The sequence below is a fragment of the Balaenoptera physalus genome, assembly GCF_965194825.1.
Source record: "Balaenoptera physalus genome assembly, chromosome: X".
In the NCBI taxonomy this organism is placed as follows: Eukaryota; Metazoa; Chordata; class Mammalia; order Artiodactyla; family Balaenopteridae; genus Balaenoptera; species Balaenoptera physalus.
The window spans coordinates 105,815,352-105,838,989 of NC_138903.1; the positions used below are offsets into that span (position 1 = coordinate 105,815,352).

General features: G+C 36.8%; 1 protein-coding gene across 4 annotated transcripts in view; it reads right to left on the minus strand.

Moving 5' to 3' along the window:
- The window catches only part of CUL4B (cullin 4B), a 32,229-nt gene that overhangs the window by 3,157 nt on the left and 5,434 nt on the right, over window positions 1-23,638 (minus strand). Inside the window, exons 4-20 of one of the 4 annotated variants that reach the window (XM_082446825.1) lie at window positions 16,410-16,513; window positions 15,337-15,406; window positions 14,495-14,568; window positions 13,532-13,694; window positions 13,163-13,252; window positions 12,780-12,862; window positions 12,051-12,118; window positions 11,002-11,120; window positions 10,196-10,388; window positions 8,768-8,872; window positions 8,163-8,273; window positions 7,623-7,708; window positions 6,400-6,507; window positions 5,413-5,526; window positions 4,588-4,693; window positions 3,301-3,473; window positions 865-1,017 (exon numbers count right to left, since the gene is read on the minus strand). In XM_082446825.1, coding sequence (XP_082302951.1) covers window positions 865-1,017; window positions 3,301-3,473; window positions 4,588-4,693; window positions 5,413-5,526; window positions 6,400-6,507; window positions 7,623-7,708; window positions 8,163-8,273; window positions 8,768-8,872; window positions 10,196-10,388; window positions 11,002-11,120; window positions 12,051-12,118; window positions 12,780-12,862; window positions 13,163-13,252; window positions 13,532-13,694; window positions 14,495-14,568; window positions 15,337-15,406; window positions 16,410-16,513 — 1,920 coding nt within the window. Of the gene's footprint in view, window positions 1-864; window positions 1,018-3,300; window positions 3,474-4,587; window positions 4,694-5,412; window positions 5,527-6,399; window positions 6,508-7,616; window positions 7,709-8,162; window positions 8,274-8,767; window positions 8,873-10,195; window positions 10,389-11,001; window positions 11,121-12,050; window positions 12,119-12,779; window positions 12,863-13,162; window positions 13,253-13,531; window positions 13,695-14,494; window positions 14,569-15,336; window positions 15,407-16,409; window positions 16,514-23,638 lie in introns of all 4 variants that reach the window. The other 3 variants (XM_082446824.1, XM_082446823.1, XM_082446822.1) reach the window with 3 other exon arrangements.

Genomic DNA, 23,638 nt, shown 5'->3' on the forward strand with positions numbered 1-23,638 from the left:
GTATTAGGTTTGGAGGAGAGAGAAAGCCTACCTTATTAGCAGTGACAGCTAACGAGCACTTATGTGCCAGGCCCAGTGCTAAGTTTTTACATATATTATCTCATTTAAGCTTCACAATAATCCTACGAGATAAGTACTATTATCATCTCCATTTTACAAAAGAGGAAACAAGCTTAAAAGGTGAAATGACTTACCTAGGCCCAAAGCTCATGAGAACCCTAACAGCCAAGAGTCTATCCAAACTTTACCAAGTGTTTATCATCACAAGAGTTTGGGAATCTTCTAAAACATGAGATACAGTCCAGTACAACACCACATTGTCTAAGGCGCTTTATTACTGGGCATTTATAATGGAACATGTCCATGTGACGACTAATTTGTTTGCCAGAACTACCGCTAAGCTTTAAAAAAAGATGCCTAATGATTACTAGTTATCTGTATAGTTTTTAATGGACACTTACACAAGCTAACTAAACAGATTTAACTTAATTAAAACAACCAAATCTGTCAAATAGCTAGGTATTTCAAGGAGAAAAAGGAAATAAAAATAACAAGGAAGCTCAAAAAAATAAAGTGAATAAACTTGAAAATTTCAAAGACTCACTTAGCAGCTAAACTTTCAGGTATAGGAGCTTTTATAAATTGTTTTCCCCTTTTGTCACAACTGCCCACATATGCCAACAAAGGTTTTTTTGGAATCATATATATGAGCATAAGAAATGAAAACTTTTGTCCCTCCAAATGGTCTTGAGGTTTTATTCTATGTTTGTAAGATTTGTGTCTGAAAAATCTAATTTTTATATATAATAAACTCAATATTTTTTATATATAAGCAGCTCAATAATAAAATACAGAAGTACCTACCTTTACTGGAAATTTCAACTGGTTGTACACTTCTGAAACAAGAAGATTGTGGCTAAGTGTCTTTCTCATCTTCATAATTCGAACAATTGCAGCATCAATTTGATACTGTCTGTCTTGAAATACTCTTTCTGTGGTGCTTGCTTGTTCCTCAACCTAACAAAAAAGTTTTAAACTTAGGAACTGTACCTGAAGTGAAACTTGATTACTTATACAAATTGTACATTTTAGGGACATGATACAGTTAATGCTTTAAATATACTGAACTATCAAAAGAAACCTTATAAATACAGACAAGGACAGAAAAAACCCTACAAACATAACTCCTACCTGTCCTAATGTCCTATATCAATGAAGTAACGCCAATATTAGTTAATAGAAAAATACCATCTTTGAGCTGCTTTTCTAGAAAGAGAGACAGCTGATGCAGAATTTATCATTTTCTTTTACTCTCTTCTCAAAATCTTAATGTGTCACAAGAGGTTATTGACCAGATTTCTGTATGACATTAGCTTATCTGTAAAAGTGACTGATTCTGACATCTGACTCAAAGTATGATACCAACCAGCTAAGCTAACCAGTGTCAAACTTTTTTTTTTAACTTTTTATTTTATTGTATTTTATTTTTTGGCTGCCTTGGGTTTTCGTTGCTGCGCAGGCTTTCTGTAGTTGTGGCGAGTGGGCGCTGCTCTTCGTTGTGGTGTGTGGGCTTCTCATTGTGGTGGCTTCTCTTGTTGTGGAGCATGGGCTCCAGGAGCGCAGGCTTCAGTAGTTGCGGCTCGCGGGCTCTAGAGCACAGGCTCAGTAGTTGTGGTGCACGGGCTTAGTTGCTCTGCGGCATGTGGGATCTTCCCGGACCAGGGATCGAACCCGTGTCCCCTGCATTGGCAGGCGGATTCTTAACCACTGTGCCACCAGGGAAGTCCCAAATTTTTTTTCATTAATTTTTATTTTGTAATATATAAATCAGAAACGCACAGTTAAAAAAAGTCAGTTAACCAATTCTAATGCTAAAGGAAGAATGTTCCTCTTTAGCACCTAAATTAAAAGAGTAGTTTGGGCTTTTTTTTTTTTGCCTCATCACTCGGCATGCGGGATCTTTATTCCCCCCATCAAACCTGTGCCCTCTGCGGTGGAAGCACGGAGTCTTAACCAATGGATTGCCTGGGAAGTCCCTAGTTTGGGCTTTTTGCAGTTAGTTTCTTTCTGATACAGCACACGTTTTAAAATAACACAGTAATCTAAGGGAATATCACGCCTTTGATGTGAATGTTAACGAGACAGGAACTTGTTTGCGACCTTGACTTCTATCCCTATTATAAAACTTTTTCTCAAGTACTGCATTAAACCTTGTTGGAATTGAAACCAACTGGTTTCAGGAAATGCTGCAGTTGTTGGTTTCCTTAATAAAAGTCTCTTACAAATTCAAATGGTAAAAACAAACAAAATATTCACTGTTGATCAAAGAAACACTAACTAAACCTTCCAATTTTTCACCAAGCAAGCTGGCAAAGATTAAAAAAAGAAAATATAATCTTTAGTGCTGGCAAGGGCACAGTAAGACAGGCACTCACATTAGACAGTGTAAATTGGTCCAATCTTTCTAGAACACAAAATGGCATAATGTATTAAGACTCTTAAAATGTTCACACTCTTTAACCCAAAAAATCTACTTCCATGATAAATTTGTAAGGAAAGGATCAGAGAGATTAAGATTTAGGTACAGAGATGTATCTTGCTGTTTTATTTACAATACTAAGAAGTTATGAATTTAAGTGCCCAACAATGGACATTGGCTGAATAAATTATTATAGCTGTGTAAAAGAATATTGTGTGGCCATCTGCCATTTTATAAAGATGCTTAATGGCATGGAAAAATTCTAAAGACTTGGGGCTTCCCTGGTAGCACAGTGGTTAAGAATCTGCCTGCCAATGCAGGGGACACAGGTTCGAGCCCTGGTCCGGGAAGATCCCACATGCCGTGGAGGAACTAAGCCCATGCACCACAACTACTGAGCCTGCGTGCTACAACTACTGAAGCTCGCGCACCTAGAGCCCGTGCTCCGCAACAAGAGAAGCCACCGCAATGAGAAGCCTGCGCGCTGCAATGAAGAGTAGCCCCCACTCGCCACAACTAGAGAATGCCCGCGCGCAGCAACGAAGACCCAACGCAGCCTAAAATAAATAAATTAAAAAAAATTCTAAAGTCTTATGTTAAACACACAAAAAGCAGGATATAAAACTATCAGGCCCAATTGTGTACACCCCCGCCCCCTCAAAACCTACAAAATCAAATACTGAAATACACTGAGCTAGATATAGGCATAGATAATGTTAATGTTAGTGGTAGTATTCTAGGCTAAAATCTTCTTTATAAATCTTTATTATGAACAAATATAATTCCAGTACATTAGAATGAGGAGAATGCAAAAGAAATACCGTTTCTTTCATCTGAATTTGATTGATCTTTATCCTGAAAAGTTTGTGCTTGAAATCATCATTACAAATGAACTTGTCACCATCTTCGATATCTTTACCCTTTGGATTTTTCGCCAGAACTCTAGCTTTGCCACAAGCCAATGACTGCAGTGTTCTTCTTAACTCTCCATCCTCTGAAGAAGAAAGAGTGGCTTAGTTATTTGTTACTTGTTACTAACTCATCAACACGCACAGCTACATTCAACCTCAATCTAGCTTCTACCCCACCCATCTATTAAAATTGTTTCCTTTTTTCCCCAAGATCATGAACAACTTCCTCTTTGTCCTATCCAATGGCTTTTTTCCTGGTCATCTTCTAAAAGCTTCAATTATCATTCCAAGTGGATAACCACCACATCTTCAGAAATGACATCTCATTTTCCCCAGTCCTACATTTAAAGGATACCTCCAGCTGGCTCTTTTACTATCATCAATTTCAGTATGTCCAACATTTTATTCATCATCTTCCCCATAAAACTGTCTTCTTTCCAATTGTTAGTTATGAAGCTACCAACCTCCTCTGGTGAGAAACCCTGGAATCATCTTTTAACTCTTTCCTCTCCTTCATCCTCCACATATCTAGTAGTTGCTTCCTTAGAGATACTTCGTCTCTCTTCTCATTGGCCTCATTCTAGTCTAAGCTCGTTATCACTTTACGCCTGAATTATCCCATTAGCTTCTGGACTGTAATCTCTTCATCCTTCAAGCTGCCCTACTATCTATTGATTATAGGCAAGCTGCCCAAGTAAGTCACTTCCAATATGTCACACACTTGAGATCCTACAATGTATGTTTCACTTGCTAGATTTGTAAGGCTCTCCATATCTTACCTATCTAACTTTGTATCTCACTACTCTATGCTGCAGTTAAACTTTTTATGACTCCTGCCCACACTGTGCTCATTCCTTCCTCCACGCCTTTTCTCACGGTATTTCCTCTTGCAACATATGCCTTCTCCCTAACTTAAATCTGAAGGCCCAGCTCAAGTCCTACCTCCTTCATGAAGGCTTTCCCAGTTGTGCCAGTCCACAGTTATCTCTTGCTTCACTGAACTCCTAACACACTCTCTCAGCACCACAGATTGGTATTTATTGGTCGTGAAATTAAGTGTCATTTCTCCCTTTCCCCATGGTTATAAGTGCTGAGGAGGGGGATTATCCCTTTATAGTCCCCCAGAGCTCTTAACCAAGTGGAGTGCACATAGTGGACACCGAATAATGCATGCTAATCAAACGATTCAACACATACCTATTCCGGTAGCCTGCTTGATCTCTTCTAAACTGAACTCCTCTCCCTCATTAAACATTAGCAGCACCAGTGTTTGAAAAAGAGAGACCTGGAGTTCCTTTTTACCCTGTTGGAGAAACAACAGTGTTTAGCCATCATTTTTTTTTAAATGCATGAAAATTAATCAAATAACTAATCTCTTACTGGAAAAGCATTTTTCAATTAGTGGATTTAGAAACTCGGATTAACATTATCCAGAAAAGCCGGTATGTTCAGTGTAGGGTTTAGGTGTGATCCTACCTAAAATAGGAGGAAGGATTGGGTGACCTTTCTACAGGTCTTTTTTTAAGCCTTATAATTAAAACAACAAAGTAATGAAAATTAATAACTCGGTTTTATGTGTCATTACAGATATTTATCATGAGCAACAAGAAATCACTATTTCAATGCATTTTCAACTTGTCTGATTCAGATTAGTCATGAAAAGCTGTAGGATTTTTTGAAATTAGATATGAGAACTGTTCCCCTTAACGCCCACTCTATTCTCTAGCTCCCAGCAACAAGAAAAGAAGTTTCCTGTCAAGAAGTGGCAGCGTGAATTTTGCATCCACAGGTGGGGAAAGGGTGTGGGAGAAAAGGGTTATTGGTTTTGGTTTTGCAGCAGGGCCCAATCAACTGTGGAAAAGACCACATTCTTATAATATACACAGGGCTGTGACAAGCTATCACTATCTGATGCAGATATTTAGGACAAATTTGTAAAACACCTTAAACCTTCAAATTAAGAGGGATGACCTCAATATCAAAGATGAAGGTGAAAACTAAGTTTGGGGAACATCCACTTACCTCTTTAAATTCTGCCTTTAGCACACAGTGTCCTAGGGTTGACTGCCACTGAAGTTTCCTGCCACTATGTTTGCCTAGGTAAAAGGTCTTGAAAATCTCCTGAAGTTTTACCATCTACAATAAATAAAACAAAGCTTTATTTAAGCTCTGTATCCAATATCACATTCACCACTTTTTATATTTACCTCATATGTAAAAATTTCTGGAAGTTTTAAAGACTATACAGAGCAAGTCCACTGATCACTTTGATGTAAGGTAATAACCACCAAATCTAATGGCATTAATCAGTCTTTACACTCTCTGATCTGTCTGCAACATTTTATCATCCCCTCTTTTGAAACATTCATCTCCAATGTCTTCGGTGTCTCTGCAACATGCTGGTTCCTTTATCTCACTATTGCTTCTTCATTGGATTCCTTCACAGGTACCTCTTCCTACCACCTACCAAATGTGATCCTTTTTCAAAGTTCTGCCTTAGGCCTGTTCTTCCTGTTTCCACATTCTCCCTCTTAATGAGGGAGATCTGCTCCTTGGGCTTCCATGATTATCTCCATGGAGGACTCTCAGTATCTATCTCTCTACCCTTAACCCTTTTCTAAGCTTCAGTCCTGGGTTAAGACATTTCCCCAGGAGTTAGGATGGATTTACTCAAGCATCTATCACTCAGCAGTCCAACCCCCAGGTGATACACGGGCAAGAATTTTTGAGAGCCGGGCAGAGTGATGGGTACAATCTGGGGAACTGAAGGAAGAGTCAAGGAAATTGGCCCTGAACTCAGAAACTTGGCATCTTTAGCTATGCTCTAATGATATAAGTACAAGAGTAATATAAATAAAAGAATAAAGTATTAAAAACAGTTGACATTTGGTGGTGGTGTGCTTACTGACAACAAACTTTTAAAAAAGTACATATTTTTCAATGATAAGCAAAATAGAAATGTCATATATTTCTACGCTTATAACTCAAGTCCTAAACAGCAACTCTTACCTCTGGTGGTAAATGAACTTCCATAGGCACATATGTTGGCCAATAACCCATCGTCAGGATATTCACAGTTAATTCAATATTCCCAGGTACATTCTGGTTCTGCATATACTACAATAAGAACAACACACACTGAGATCTTAAAAAATAAAAGTGCATACATTTCATGCCATAATAATGACCCATTTAAGAAGTTCCCCATTACAAAACTACATGTGAATACTGACGATCTTTAAAATAAAAGGCAACTATTAAAAGGACTATAAATGAAGCCTATATTAAGTGCACTAGAAAAGTACACTGGGTAACATTTTGCTACAATGGCACACAAAGATCACATGACTCTGTTAGAGGCATTAACGACTTAAATAAATAATTTCTCACATACGACCGGGCTGTTAAAGGATTTCTTCTCCATTCTTTTCCCCATACCACCTGCAGTCCCCATCTCTGGAGACCCCTATGTGGCTTGGAAAACCTGGCAGCAACCCCCATTCCTCACCCCACCAGCCAGCCCAAGTCTCCGGTTTTTCACTTGCTCCACTGCCTGTTTGCAGGGGGTGACCTGAAATGGGGAAGGAAGAAGGGGAAAGGGCAAAGCAAATAAACCCTATTCTGTAGCTACTACAGGACCCATGATCCTACTGACCCTGATCTTTCTCTTGAGTCTTCCACTCTCATTTCCCACCGTAGCAATATAGTGGTAAAGAAGTCATTATTAAAACCCCAGGAGAGGAAAATCTACTTTGCTATCACTATTACCTATAATCTCAAATATTTCAAAACCAGCTTCTACCAACACCTGCAAAACTATGGATCTAGCTTTTCATTCCCAATGTCCCTAAAGGCCTTATACAACCACTCTATCACTTCTCCTCCCTCCCCACCACCAGCTTTGAACATGCAACTCACCAACAGTGATTAGATGCTAGAAGCCCTGTTCTCACTAGCTACAGCTTTTCTTGTCCTTATTTCTGTTCAATACATTTTATTTCTATTTTTGTGTTATCTTGGGTGTATACTGAGAATAAATTTTGAAGTAGGTCAAATATACTTACATTTCATTTGTGATTTTTTTCCTCTACTGTGACTATCATCTAAGTTGCTATGAAGTATTTATAACAAATACATGTTTCTATTTATCCTCTTCAGTACAAACCAAAGTAAGGAGATAACTAAATACATTTAAGTTGGAGGAATTAAGTAAGAGTTTAACTCACTTTTACCTGTTTGAACTGAATCATGATGTCTTTAGAAAGTTCCATGTCTTTAAACATTCCTTCAAGTTTACTGGTGAAAGCAGCTCCACATTCTATTAAAGATGTTTGTACATTTACAGTATTTTAAAGTGGTAAAAACACAGAATTTAGAATTGAAAACATGAAATATAAAACTTACTTTAGCATGAAATATGATCTGTAACTATTCATAAGAACAAAAAAAATCCTTACCCCAAAGTGTATGCCCCACTAATTCAGAGTCAAATCTTTAATCCTGTAGTAACCTTATCTACTATTTAGGCATAAGATAAATGGGAAACTTTTATACAAATAATAAAAGAATAATGCTTTATTTTAAAAAAAATCACAACAGCTCTGGATATGTAAATAGGTTGGAAACCTAATGAGCTTACTCAATTTACGTTTTTATCATACGAACATACAATGATTGACAAAAGAGGCAACTGACTGAAAGAGTAAAAATTAAGCTAACATTTTCTCTCAGAAATCAAAGAAGAAAAGGAACAGAAAGAATGACAAACATACCATGTTTAAGTTTGGACAGCATTGATTTTTCAGCATCCACAGATGCACTCTTCCCAACTAACAGGCGCTTGGCTAAATCTTTCTTATAGAAGGCCTCAAAAACATCCTTGCCTATGTTAAATAATAAAACACAACTCTCATAATACTCCAATATAAGGTTTTGACAAAATTGACTCAAAGTGCTTAATAAATCGCACCATTACTCCAAGTTATTTAAATTTATAGATTTTATCCAAGTTTGCTAAATGCAAGAAACATTAGAGGTAGATTTTTGTGCCAAACCTTTCAAAAGTTCTTTGCTGTAAAGAATTAAGACTGAATTAACTTTTCTTTAGAAAAGCTTTAGTCAACTAGTAGCTTTAGCATCAATACTCTAGAGATTAAAATAAGTAGCAAAATTCAAGGCTCTTAATAGTGGAAAAGTCAAAGCACAAGGCAATTAAGTAACATTCCTCAAGTACCCCAATAAATTAAATGCAAGGAATGTAACAGAATTTTAAATAGCTAACCCCCAAATAAATATACCTTCTAGGTTGGTTATACTTGCTAGTTTCTCTGTTGAGTGCTTTGTTTTAAAAGAAAAATATTAAAACAAAAATACATACCATAGATAAATCTAAATATAATCATAATCTTATCCAACATTTTCTCAAGTTCTTCATCTGTAGCTTCTTTGTTGCCTGCGCGAAGCTTTGAATCTACATACTTAGCTAAAATGGGGGGAAAGTTTGTTGTTTAGTGATCATGGGTATCCATGAGGTACTGGTCACTATAAATACCAAATAGGAGTATGGTATACTGACTTTTTCAGTGTTTCACATGTATACATGCATTTTTAAAACAGTCTCCAAAGTCAGGGAGATCAAGTGACTTGTTCAATGTCACAGAGGTAAAAAATACAAGAGCCTCAACTCAAACCCAAGTCTTCTGGCTCTACATCTAACATACTTTCTACCATACTGATGCTTACTAAAATGGGATATGCGGGATATGGGTACCCCGGGGGTGGGGGGTGTATACAGCCCTGTGCTGGGGTCATCAAAGCCATTGAAAGACACGGCACATCTTCTGGAGCATTCACTTTACACTGATGGTAGGCAATCTTAAACCCTTTTCTATTAAAACAAACCAGATACATTACAGAGTAGGAGGCAAATTTTGCAAAAATTTTAAGGGTTAAGTAGTAAACCAACAAAATTTCATCCTTTTGGGACTTCCCTGGTGGCACAGTGGTTAAGAATCCACCTGCCAATGCAGGGGACACGGGTTCGATCCCTGGTCTGGGAAGATCCCACATGCCGCGGAGCCACTAAGCCCGTGTGCCACAACTACTGAGCTGACGTGCCACAACTACTGAAGCCCGCGTGCCTAGAGCCCATGCTCCACAACAAGAGAAGCCACCGCAATGAGAAGCCCACGCACCGCAACGAAGAGTAACCCCCGCTCGCCACAACGAGAGAAAGCCCGTGCGCAGCAACGAAGACCCAACGCAGCCAAAAATTAAAAAAAAGAAAAAATTTCATCCTTTTGGCGAAGGACCTTCTCAGCTACCTCCTCCTCGACATTAAGGGGTACCCCAGCTGGGAGAAACTGAGAACTGAAGTATACCACACCTTTTACTCTAAATGAGCCCAGATTATTAGGTTTATTTTCATCCTGGACATTCTACCTTTCTCACTGGCAACTGTAATTTTGTGCTATCCTTTCCTGTAGCCCTATGTGTGGGCCTCAAGAAATGGCACCCTGCCTCACCTCTAAATTGCAGGAGGTTTGTAAAACAGCTATCAAGCTTTTTATAAATAAAAGTAAATAGGGTCTTACAAAGAAAGACCATGTTTGACATGTGGGTTTTGAGATATTCTTTAGCATGAAGGACTTATTCCTTGCATCCAGCTTCTTAGAAACCACCAAGCATGCAACTCCAAATAAATTAGGTGTTAATATACAAAACCTTGTCAAAATTTCAGGTTAACTGGAATTTTATGAGTAAAAGAAGAACATTAAAGAACCGGGAAAAGGGACTGGAGAAATACCTATAAGTTCAGCAGGTTTGTTTGGTCTTTTGTTAATGAATGTTTCAAATGCTTCTTTCATGGCGTTGATAAATTTTTCATTCTTCAGGAAACAGATATCAATTATATGGTCAACCTTATCTTTAAAATCCAGCAATTCTTGAACCATGGTTTTATCCTTTTCAGGATTAATTACAATAGTGCTACCAAATGCCTAAAGAAACAAAAATGACTTTTTATTAGAATTTAATTATCTGCAATGAAAACAATCCCCCAAATCATATTTTAAATAGATACACATACTTTAAAATCTCAAAAAATTAAAATAAAATAAAGCTGGCTTTGAAGTCAAGACAATAAAAAAATAAAGTTATAAAACATCCAGACTGATACCATTCATCTATAGTCATAAAATAAGTAATGGCCACTGGCTATATAATATCATAATGGGGCATTATTGTAGAAGTCTCTAGGGTCTTTTTCCTACTTTTAAAGAAGTCGGGTTTAATTTTTAAAAAACAGCAATCTGCCTTCAGTGTAAGATCAAAGAAAGCAAAGAAATTTGGATCCAAAAAAAGCCCTCTTCCTTCTTCCACATTCACTGCTATAATTATTGGAGCTAGAAATCACATCAGACATCAAGAAGAGAACTGTTTTATTGCTAATTTGCCACACAGCTATCATTCTCAGGTTGACTGTTCTCAAAATGCCCATTACTTAAAAAAAAAAAAAGGATCTAACAAATAAGAAATTCTTGCTGATATGTACTCTAGATGTATAGATTATAAGCCATGAGAGAGAAAAAAAAAACAGGGTAATGTTAATACCTTAATGTATTCAATCCATTGCTGCAAGAGAACCTGAACGCCACCTCGAACTCTACTGAAGAGCTGATACAGGAGAGATAAATCTTGAATTCGGTTTTCATCAAGGAGGTTATTCAAACCTGAATTTTGAAACATTTGGTATTAAAAAAGTGAACAAAAATGTCAGATATTTTAATGAAAAATAAGTTATTGTGATACTGGTGTGAATTATGACTAGCCTGTGATTTTAATATAAAGATGTGCTTTGAATTAAACTCAAAGAAACAATCACCTTTCCAAGTGAAAACTAACTATAGGGAACTTTACTTTATATAAAAACAAAAATTGTGTAATGGTTTGTACCATTTAGCATAGTAGATGAGATGTATAAACCAACTTATAAAAATTGGTTTACATAAATACACATTATAAATACCTCATATGTGCAATAGCCACATATTTGCATTAGTATACACATATATATATTTCAGAGTATTGGATATGGCCTGTGGTATATCAAAAACCATGCATCAATAGGCCAAGTTTAAATGAAGTTCTAAAGTATTTGACTTTCAGAATGAAATAAAAGTGTAACTGCATTAATGTACTAAAATACCTTAAACAAAAGAAAAGATGGCTGGAGAGAAATGTAAGACTTTTTTGCCTATTTGTAGCATTGTCAAAGTAAAATTCAGGGTATACTCATACATCACTTAGGATTAATAGAAATGCTTGGTTTTATATGCTAGAAACAAAAACATTTTAGTGCAAAAAGGAACGCATTTCCTTATTACTGCAGTCTTAAAAATTAAATCAAGAATTCCCCAATTCCCACTGTTTCTTTACTGGAGTTGGTAGTCTCCTCTCATCTCACTCCCTGTACCTTTAAGTTAAGGAAACAGGCACCTCCTGAAAGTTCACTGTGATGAATAGGGAAAAGGGGTTGTGTCCCTCCTCAGAAATGCAGCCACATGCTACCAAACTTTTAAAAGGGCAATCTTTAAAAATTTTTCTACTTGTTTGCTGCTACCATTTTAAAAGTAATCTCTTATTTGTAAATTACCAAATACCTTTCTGAAGAATCGCTGTTAAGTGTTCACCTAGAAGTTGTTTTTCCACAGTAGCAATTAATGACTTTCTACAAGGAAAAAAAAAGTTTAGAATTATTGACTTGGAAAAAAAAAGTTTAGAATTATTGACTTTGACTTTGCTGAAAATTTATAGTCTCTCCTGGGGGGGGGAAAGTCAAATAGCTCATTATATGTTAATTTCAATATTCCTATTCCTATGTATAAATTTATTGTGCTCAGAGTTACTCTACTTTATGCCTAGAAGGAAAACATTGCATATTTCAGAATTTTGTTACATCACGAAATAAATATTTTAAGGGTCTTGCTATGGCTGGCTTTGCCCAAATTTCTCTGCTTTCACTAGGAAAGTAAAGAATTTATCTGTGCTGCTTACAGGAACTCCTTGGCTGGTAATATTTAGGAAAGCACAGAAATACTTTCTCCTATGAACACCCACTGAATTTTAATCGGCCTGAAGATTTCAAAGATCACATCAGCTTGTAATACTATTTTTTAATTACATCCTAAACATAGACAACCAATTATCAAATCCTTGATTAAATCTAATTAAGTAGGGAAAATAACAACTCGAAGGTTGCATTATGAAAACAATTGTTAAAGACTCAAGACACCTGAAAATAGTTACTAACATGTTTGGGGATGCCCAAAGTGCCTTAAGTGACTCAACAACACAGGTTAAGGCTATTAGGCTGAGCATGTAATACTTACTGGGTGGTCTGATCTAAGTAAGTAATAAGTCTGTCTGCTTCTTCTTCTAGACGTTTGTTAACATGATGAAGATATTCAGGAACCTACAAAGATAGTTTTTTATATTATTGTTTTCCTCCCCATAAATCATTCAGAAAATGTCAAGTCCAAAAGATCCTGGGAGCAGCCCTGTCAAATGTGACAGGGTTGAATCATATGTAAAATTATAGGTAGAGTTTACGATCCAGAATTCTGGCCTTTAAGAAGAGAGAAAAGAAAGGAGCACCTAAGTGAGAGAAAAGCAGCATAATGTTGGGAAGATAAATGCAAAGGGCAGCTTATGTTCAATAAAGTAGGGTCTATTGTGAGACACAGTGGATTTATTAATCATGATTCTTAAATACCTCTCTTTCCTGCATTAATTTTTGGCCTTCGGCTGCATAGAGTCGGTTAGTTTCTTCCAAAAATCGTTGTTCAAAAGAATCCTGATAAATCTGGGAAGGGGTAACAAAATAAAGGAGTTCAATTATCCAGTAAATGTTTATTGAATGCCCTTAATGGGAACAGCACTATGAGTTTGGCTTTTATTTTTTTGGTCATGCCTCGCGGCTTCTGGGATCTTAGTTCCCCAACTAGGGATGGAACCTGGCTCCTCAGCAGTGAGAGCGCGAAGTCCTAACCACTGGACCGCCAGGGAATTCCCTGAGCTTGCTTTTTAAACATCAAATTAGGGATAGCAATCAGCTCTGTAGTAAGTGAAGTAGTTGACTTACTTGCAAATCAGAGAGCATGCTTAAAAGGCTTCGGAGTAAACTTCTATCAATTGCTTCACCATTCCTTTCCCTCTCAATCAAAAGAAGAATGCCATCAATTGTCTTATTCTGGACTTTCTGATCACTTATAATATGAGCCCTAAATAACTCCAGTCCCATATCCCTAAAATAAAAAATATATATAATCTAAATTAATTGACGACAACACCACTTCTGGAGAGGCTTGCTTAACTTCTCACCACATGTTAATTAGGGTTCCAGGCTTTGAAGCAGCAATTGTAAAAGTATAAAATCCACACATTTAATTTTAAATAACATTATTAGATTAAAGCATACAGGAAACTCATTTTGTCTTTAATGAAAACTGAAGCTAAATTCCCATCTTCCTCCATAACTAAGTTTTATTGTATTATTTTCTTTGGTAGATTTCTTCCTTGGTCAAATCAAGAGGCAAAATTAGTTCAAAGCTATAAAATGGTCTTCACTGTACTGGTAATGAAGGCTTAATTGCTCATTTGTCATCTGGCTTCAGTACTCAAAAATCAGTAAACTCTGATAATTGCTGTAGGTAGATGCTAGGCACATGGTGGGGGGAAGAGCTCATTATACTCTTCTGTTTTTGTGTATACATGGAATTTTCCACAATAATGTTAAAAGATAATGAGTGAACTCTTGATCAGCAACAAAATGATGCACACTCAGACAATCCAGAGCAAACTTTAGTCCCCTTGGCTAACAAAGAAACTTCTTCATAAGTTATTATATGCCCAGGGAATGTTAGCTATCTCCAATATTAGCATAGGCAAAACATAATTAACAAGGTAAAACTGCTATAAACAGAAGTCTAGAAGCCAAATATGAGTTTTTAGGAGAATATTCACAGTATCACTCTCTATTAGTGTAATTAAGATTTGACTATGATTTGTTACAAATCTTTTCATAATTTTTTTCTGGTATCCTTACCAAATGGAGGGTAGCATTGAATTTTGAAGAACGTAAGTCCTATCCAGAAACAAAAAAATGCTCCTGATCATGATCTGCCAATGAAAAAAAGAAATCAAACAATTTTTTATATTTTGTGAAGCTTAAATATTTTATAAAATAAGATTGCAGGGTTTACTTGTATATATACTAGACTACTAGGATCAAACATACAGATAAACACATCTACCTGAGAATATGCCCACACCATTTTTATTAAACTATTAATAAACCTTAATTCTTGCTGCAGTTTCCAGAAAAAAAAGAAGACACTTAAAATGGTCTATGACTTCTTTGCAATCTGAGAAGCAACTAAAAATAAAAACAGAATCAAGGGGCATACAATTTTTCCTCAGCAACAGTCCTCAGGGTGAAACTGCCTTAAACTGTATACGTGGGATTTTGGGTGGGTGGGATGGATTTTAAGATTTTTAATTTGCAGAATATAAGGTTTAAAATAATACCAGATTAGGGAAAAAGGAAAAGGTTGTGATCCGAATAAGCTAAAATGCAGAACCATCAGGCACCTTCACAAGTAACCAAATAGCGAGTGGGATAGCCATCAAAACTGACAGGCAAAATGTAACTTTTTTAATGAGATAAATACTTTTTGCTTAAGTGTTACAAAAATAAAAATGATCATAAGGTGCAAGTCATTCTAAAATACTGGTTTACCTGTAACTTGCAGTTTTAAAATAGAAAACTCAACCAAAATTAGTTTCAGTCCCCCCATTGCAAAGCTTTTAAAACTAGCATTCCTGTATTTGAAGAAACTTATTTTAACTACAATATTTAGCTGAAATGTAATGCTTTTTCCATCTTACCATTTGTCTGCAATGGTTTTGCCAACATCTATCGATCTTCTTTAGAAAAAGAACACTATCCAATGAATCCGTGAGATATACGTTAAGGATATTTTAAAAGTGCTTAGTACAAGTAATATATGCAACGTAAGAGCACATTTGTCTTAAATACGGAATGCCCTACGTACTAAATGAAACTAAACAGCACTTAATTATGAAACAAAATGCTACTTCTTAAACTGTAAAAACATGTTAGATCCCACTAAAAAAAAATACCTCTAAAAACAAGTCTTAGTGGGACTTCCCTGGTGGCATAGTGGTTAAGAATCCACCTGCCAATGTAGGGTACACGGGTTCGATCCCTGATCCGGGAAGATCCCACATGCCGTGGAGCAACTAAGCCCGTGCACCACAACTACTGAGCCTGCGCTCTACAGCCCACGAGCCACAACTACTGAAGCCTGCATGCCTAGAGTCCATGCTCCGCAACGAGAAGCCACTGCAATGAGAAGCCTGAGCACCGCAATGAAGAGTAGCTCCCGCTTGCCACAACTAGAGAAAGCCTGCACGCAGCAACGAAGACCCAAAGCAGCAGCAAAAAAAAAAAAAACCCAAACAAAAAAACTGTCTTTAAAAAAAACGAAACAAACAAACAAACAAACAAAAAAAAAACAAGTCTTAGGGGACTTCCCTGGAGGTCCAGTGGTTAAGACTCTGCACTTCCACTGCAGGGGGCACAGGTTCAATCCCCCGTCGGGAAACTAAGATCCTGAAAGCCACTAGGCCAAAACAACAAAAAACAAGTCTTAGACATAACTGAGCATTGTTTTCAGTTTATTATTTCCCAATTATCTTTCCTCAAAAAGAGTAAAGACATAAACACATTTTATTTATTTACATTAATAGTACAATGTAGATTTGGACCCTAATTAGAGATAAAAAGTCAAATTTTGCATCTTCTTACTCTAGAGGCAAGATGAACAAAAAATAAATCTACAAAACACAGGCATTCCATTTTAAGCTGGGTTTAAAAGTGAGGGACAGAGAGGTAGGGATAGATGAAAATACAAGGTTTTTTGTTTTTAAAAGGATATTCTCTGAACTGATGAATTTGTGCTTTGATGTGATCTTCACAAATCTGTCTCAGCTGTTTGTACAAGTTTGCAGAAATCTTGTAAGAACAGAGATTTTCCACAGCCTGCAAAATTAAACATACTTTCTTACGGAGTGAATGGGGCGGGGAGGGGGGATTTCTTGATTATTTACATCAAATTCCTATTATTTGTTATTTCTACCATGTCGGCTTATTAAAAAGGATTATTCGTCCATTTAAAACACAAGGTAAAATAGCAAAATATCAACATGGGTAGTGAACTTTTTTCATAACCAGTGTACTATACCAACCCCCCCCACACACAAATTAATACATTTATTGTGGCAGTACAGGTTAAGGATGGAGGGAATCAAGCCAAATTCTCACCTTGTGAAGACCAATTTGTAACAACTGCTACATATAAATTGTCTTGTTCTTAAAAATGTTAATTGTTTTCATAAGCAGAATTCCATTTTGAGTTTGAAAATAATTTCACCAATTGTTTATTAGATGGGTTGGGTGGTCCAACCACCACTGAAATAAAATTTATTTACACTTTCTTTGGTTTTCCTGAACAGAGCAATGCAGAATTTATTGCTAGCAGTATTATAATGAGTATGATATAATTATACACAAGGATTTTTCTCCAACATTGCAGCTTAAGAATATTTAAATAAATAGAGGTTTTAAAATTTGCACAATGGAATAAACGTTAATTACTAAAGAAATACTGAATTTTTACTTCATTCTAATAGTTGAATTGGTCTTTTATACTCAGATCCCAAAAGGACAAACTTGAGATTTCAGTGAGTTTCTTCTTATGTGCATAAAAAGACTTTCAAATTTAATACAACAGGCATGGTAAAACTCTTTGGATGAACTCTGATATAATCTACAATTCCAACTAGTAATGACTTAAGTATAACACCAGGATTTTTTTCTCACCACAACAGAAGGCAAAAATTCCATTATAATTGACTCTAAGGGACCATCCAAGTCCTGTTGGTTGGAGTGGAATTTTATAAATATGTAGTTGGAAGTCATATTCCCAGCATGCAGGTCCAGCAAATAAACTAGCAAATGAAAAGAAAGCCTAAAGGAAACCACTTATACCAAAGGAGGAAAGGCACTACACCTTACCAGGAAACAGCAGACCACTTAGATATAGCAGTTAAGGAGGAATAAGAAGGCTAAGTCTCTGCTGGCCACCACTTTCCATGGGGCCTTGGGTCAGGCCACAAATGCCTAAGGGTGTGTTTATGTTTATTTCATGTGCCTGACTGGTTCACGTTAGTCCTCTATGGACTCTCTCCCTTCCTCCTTTAGTAGTCTTCTCATTGTATCTTGTTGTTCTTTTTGAGTGACTAATTCTCTCAGCATTTCTCGTTTTCCTGCTTAGATTCTTTGTATTTCACCTTCTCCACATTTCCCACCTGCAGTACTTTTCCGAGTCCTCCTTCACCATTCCCTTCTGCTGTGTTACTCTTTCTTCCATATATTAGTTCTCATCACATCTATTTATCTTCTTACACAAGATACCATATTCCCTTACTACTCAGCTAGGTTCCACTTCTTCCAATAAGCTTTCCTTAATTGCCTTGGCTACCAGTGACTCATTTGGCACTATCACCAATCATACGACACTGACTTGTCCCTGAGTCAATACTGTATCTCTTAATGTGTATAACCTTTCCCCCAACTCTCTTTAATGACAGAAAGAGACCATGTGCTCATGTACCTATATGTTCTTTAATACTTTTTGGGCTTTGAACCAGGTGAATATAGTAAATATTCAAAAAACTAATGTACCTATAACTAGCAATGTGTCCTGCACACAGAAGGGGCTTACAGCGTAAGGAGAAAACTGGTCAGAAAACATATAATTACAATACACTGTGTTGGGTGCTATGATGGAGATAAGATAGAGGTGAGGTCCCTAACCCAATCTTTAGGGCAGAGGTAAGTCAGGAAAGGCTTCCTGAGCACAAGTAAAGAGGTGGAGTCCCAAAGACCCAGGGGGAAATAGATAAAGAACTTATGGGAATAGTGAGAAATAAGAGAATTAAGCTGGTCTTCATATGCATACAGCTTCACCTGTGTTTAGTTGGAGAGTGGTTTAAGATATGAGAAGCAACAACAGAAGGAAAGGAAAAGGCAGGAGGATCTAAGGTGAGTTTTGAAGGTCAAGATGGAAGAGAACATCCTGCTTCTCTAATTTAGCCTTGACTGCTTAACATATAGACCAGATTTAGTAATTTCCATTCCTTAAGAACTTTTCCATCAAGCTCTTCAGGTACCATTATGGAGAAATCCCATAAGTGGTATAAAAAAATACAAAGGACTGAATGGTGTGGTGCATGGTCTACTATCATTTATGTAAAAAAAAAAAAAAGAAAATTAATTTAAAAAACCTCCACACAGTTGTTTTTACACACATGAACCATTTCTGGAATGATACCCCCAATTATGTTTGTCGAGAGGGGAATTAGCTGGGGGAGCAGGGTTAGAGGATGGAGTGGAAGTGAAACTTTTTACTACATGCTCTGTAATACTTTTGGGACTTTGAATCAGATGAATATACTAACTATTCAAAAAACTTCAGTACTTGCCTCCCCCAATAAAACCCTATCTTCCCCACCACCATACTTTGTAGCATGGCATTCAAGGCTCAATATTACCATTATTTTACTCTCATGTCTGTCTATAATCTTCCATACACCCCGTGATCTAAATACTCTGCTTTGCTCACTTTCAAGCAAGGTTTGTTTGGAGCAATCATGTGTGCCTAAAACAGTGGCTTCCAAAAGTTTTTGACAAGCCACAGTAAGAAATACATTTTATGTCACAATCCATTATACATAAAATTTATGTAATTGAAACAAAATCTTCATGAAACTGTACTTACCATTACTATGTGTGATGTACTCCGATATTTTCTATTTTACCTTTTTTAAAAAATGCTGGTCACAAACTATTAATTTCATGAGCCTACTAGAATATAAGTGCCTTAGGGGCAAGGACTAAGTGATCTCTATATGCCCATGGCATTTGTCCAGCTGTGCACACAGTAAGCAGTCACGCAGTCACTGATTCAACAAGAATGGGGTGTTTACTAAGTACTCTGTCCTGTTAGGTGCTGGGATAGAAACATGAATAAGTGTTAAATCACTACTGAGGAGCTTGAGGTAAACTCTATTTTATTCCAGATCTTTGAAAAGCACTTTTAGAAATGTATCATTTTACATTTCACTAAACACTCTGGAAATCCCTGGAAGTTTGATCTGGTATAATTATTACTAACATAACCTTGTTTCACAGGTAACTATTTGTATTAAACATTCTGGATAATTCTAGAAGTCTCTTAAATAAAACTATCTTTTTTTTACTTAAGCTCCCAATCACTACTGGTTAAATATGCTGCCTTAAATCCTTTTTGCAGGTAGTCGGATATAAGATAAAAACATTCTAATAAGGTTTTAACTTTTATTCCTCCAAATCCCAGCCCCCTCCCTCCAAAATTCATACACTGCATCAAACACATGTTTGTCTGAAGAAAAAAAAGAACTCCTAAGAAAATATAAACGTGTAGCAAATGAAATGCAAAACTATAGTTCCTGAAATTTGCAGAATATAAGATTTAGAAACAGCAAAGGCACATAAGCTTGCATTTGGGATGAGGAAAAGAGTGGAAATGAGGGTAAGAAGACTAGAATAAAAAAATGAAGAGGATTAGAATAAGGATAAAAAATACAAAGAATGTGAAAATAAATGGTAAGGGAGGAAATCTGGAAAATTTTCTGATTTAGCAACAACAGACACTTAAGAAAGATAGTAAATTCCCACCAGGGTGCTGAACTCTGGTCACTGGCCTAACAGGTTGGGGCTTATTTTTCAAACCATAATGTTTAAAGAGAGAAAGAAAAGCATACCACAAAACTTTTCAACAACTGATACAACAATAAAACTCAAAATTATGTCTTTTTACATCTAGTAAAAATGCCTAAAATAAGATAATCAAAATATATCAAAAACTAAGAATTTGCAGAAAGGAAGCCGAACAATGAAACCTAAATTATTTCTCTTTTTACATCTAGTAAAAAAGAGCTTAAATAAGACAAATTATCAAGGACTAAGAATTTGTAGTTGGGATAAATAGCAGGGATAGTATTAACAATTCAGTAAAAAGAGGAGTAATAGTAACGTGACAGACTAAGCTTAAACACATCAAAGGTTAAACTTACAGAACACAATACCTAGTCATCAATATAATAGCTTGTCACCTCTGCTAAGAATCTACTACCTGCTCTCCACTGACTGCTTAAGAAACCCGATTTTACAATGGAAAATAACCTATACTCAGATGGATGCACTATTTGCTTCCAGTCTTGCGGTCATGTACTTGATGAATGAATCATTAATTGAAAGGCTCTGTTATTTAAGATTTATTTCACAAAAAGCTAACCAAACAAGAGTTCTCATTATTAATGATGAAATTATTTTCATCGGAATTGAAGTATGGACTAAGCTTACCTTCAAAGATAATAGCTAAAAATTTATACTAAGAATAAATGTAACACTTTCATACAGAAACCAGCCAGCTCCAAAAAAGGTAGCTGATTTAAAAACACTACACAGCTATTCACACAAGGCTGAGAACATGAGGAAAATAATCCCATTACTTAAAATATCACTTAGTAAAAAAGTCACAGGCCAAAACCAAGATTCCAACTATTAAGATACCACATATAAAAACAAGACACATTCTTGAGCAGTGCGGAGGGACACTGTTCCTAGAGAGTTCTCTTTTTCTATTATTTTTTCAATTTGGCTAATGATGTTTTCTGATGCATATTTGGGATGTAATCTATTTATCAGCCAGCTGTTCTGGCCCAGTGTGGATTTAGAATTTAAAAACGTGTGTGGTTTTAGAGCTGTATAATAAAACATAATCTTAAAGATACCTTTTTTAAAGACTCAAATACTACTTATCATCATCATCATCATCACTGATGACACGGACATACAGCAGGCAGTGTAGTAAGTACGTTTTGGCAGTATTTTATTTACAACTGAACAACCCTGCCATATAGGTAGTCTCCCCATTTTGCAAATGAGGAAACCAAGGATTAGAGAAGTAACTCACCCAAAGTTATCATGAGTGGCAGATCTCAAATCTAAGGCAGGCTGATCAACTCAAAAGTCAGTGCATTTACCATACCCCTATCTGTAGTCAATCAAAAGCAAACAAGCAAACAAACAAACAAAAAAACCCAAACCAAAACAACATGAACCACTGCCTCACTCTTAACAGGATTTCAAGGTTGTGGAGGAAAGATAATTTTTAAACTCAGGTACAAGTCACACTTTAAATCACTTTTGAAAGACAACGTTTACTTATCGCAAATATACTCAGAACAGCACGTTCTTTTCTAGAAATTAAAAACTTATGAGGTAGTATATGCAATCCACACTAGGGAAGACTTCCATGCTTAAGCCTTAAAGCAAAATGGTTTTTCATTCATAGAAAAAAGTTCTGCATAGACATATGCCAAGTTAAGTGTTTACTTCAGGGACGGGGGTGGGGGGGATGGGGGGGTGATGAGGAGTTTGGAGAACTTTTGTTTGGTACGCTGCATACTTCTATATTGTTTCAATTTTAGAAGAGTACTTTTAAATTACATTTCAACCTGTTAAAAATCAAACAAGCACCTGAAATCCAGATGGTATGAAATAATTTTACTCCCTTTATCCTTTTATCCTCTTTTTTGAACTTGAACACCTCAAAATAATCTTTCTGAGAACAATCGCAAGGAGCATTTATAAAATTAAGGTCAAAAACAGCAAAAGAGCTAGAAACAAATGCTTTTGAATTTATTATCACAGAAGTAGTAAAGTACTATGAAAAATGCAAAGAGTGAAAAGTTGTAACTGACTTTAGGCTAAAGAAAGGCAACTGAACAACAGCAGGTAAAAATTCTGAAGTACAAGAAAGGAAAAACACAAAAAATGTGAGCTGTGAGCTCTTGAAACACAAAGGGATTTAACAGAATCAATTTATCAGGAAAAGTATTTTTTTTTAACCCAAAAGCTCTAGAAAAATATTCAAGGTAAAGTAAATAGGGTTCATTAGCAACTACAATCAATATGTTATAAATATGGGGACTTCCCTGTTGGCGCAGCAGTTAAGACTCTGAGCTCCCAATGCAGGGGACCCAGGTTCGATCCCTGGTCAGAGAACTAGATCCCACACGCATGCCACAACTAAAGAGCCCGTGAGCCACAACTAAGGAGCTCGCCTGCCGCAACTAAGACCTGGAGCAACCAAATAAACAAGTAAGTAAATAAAAATTTTTAAAAATGTCATAAATATGAAATATGTAAAGTAACACATTACTGAAATTAAAGACGCTGTACGCCAGCATATCCAAAGAAACACCACATACATGCACGAATGCAAAAAAATTACCTTTTTAAAAATTAATTAATTAATTTATTTATTTATTTTTGGCTGCGTTGGGTCTTCTTTGCTGCGTGCGGGCTTCTTCCTAGTTGCAGCGAGCGGGGGGCTACTCTTTGCTGCGGTACGCAGGCCTCTCATTGCTGTGGCCTCTCCCGTAGTGGAGCATGGGATCCAGGCATGCGGGCTTCAGTAGTTGTGGCACGGGGTCTCAGTAGTTGTGGCTCATGGGATGTAGAGCGCAGGCTCAGTAGTTGTGGCGCATGGGCTTAGCTGCTCCACGGCATGTGGTATCTTCCTGAACCAGGGCTCAAACCCGTGTCCCCTGGGCTTCCCTGGTGGCGCAGTGGTTGAGAATCTGCCTGCCAATGCAGGGGACACGGGTTCGAGCCCTGGTCTGGGAAGATCCCACATGCCACGGAGCAACTAGGCCCGTGAGCCACAACTACTGAGCCTGTGCGTCTGGAGCCTGTGCTCCGGAACAAGAGAGGCCGCGATAGAGAGAGGCCCACACACTGTGATGAAGAGTGGCCCCCGCTTGCCACAACTAGAGAAAGCCCTCACACAGAAACGAAGACCCAACACAGCCAAAAATTAATTAATTAATTAATTGATTTTTTTAAAAAAGTAAGAAGACCCAACTGTCTTTAAAAAAAAAAAAAAAAAAACCCGTGTCCCCTGCACTGGCAGGCGGATTCTCAACCACTGCGCCATCAGGGAAGCCCCAAAAAATTACCTTCTTTGATGACAGAGTTTTTTTTCCTAAAGTAAGA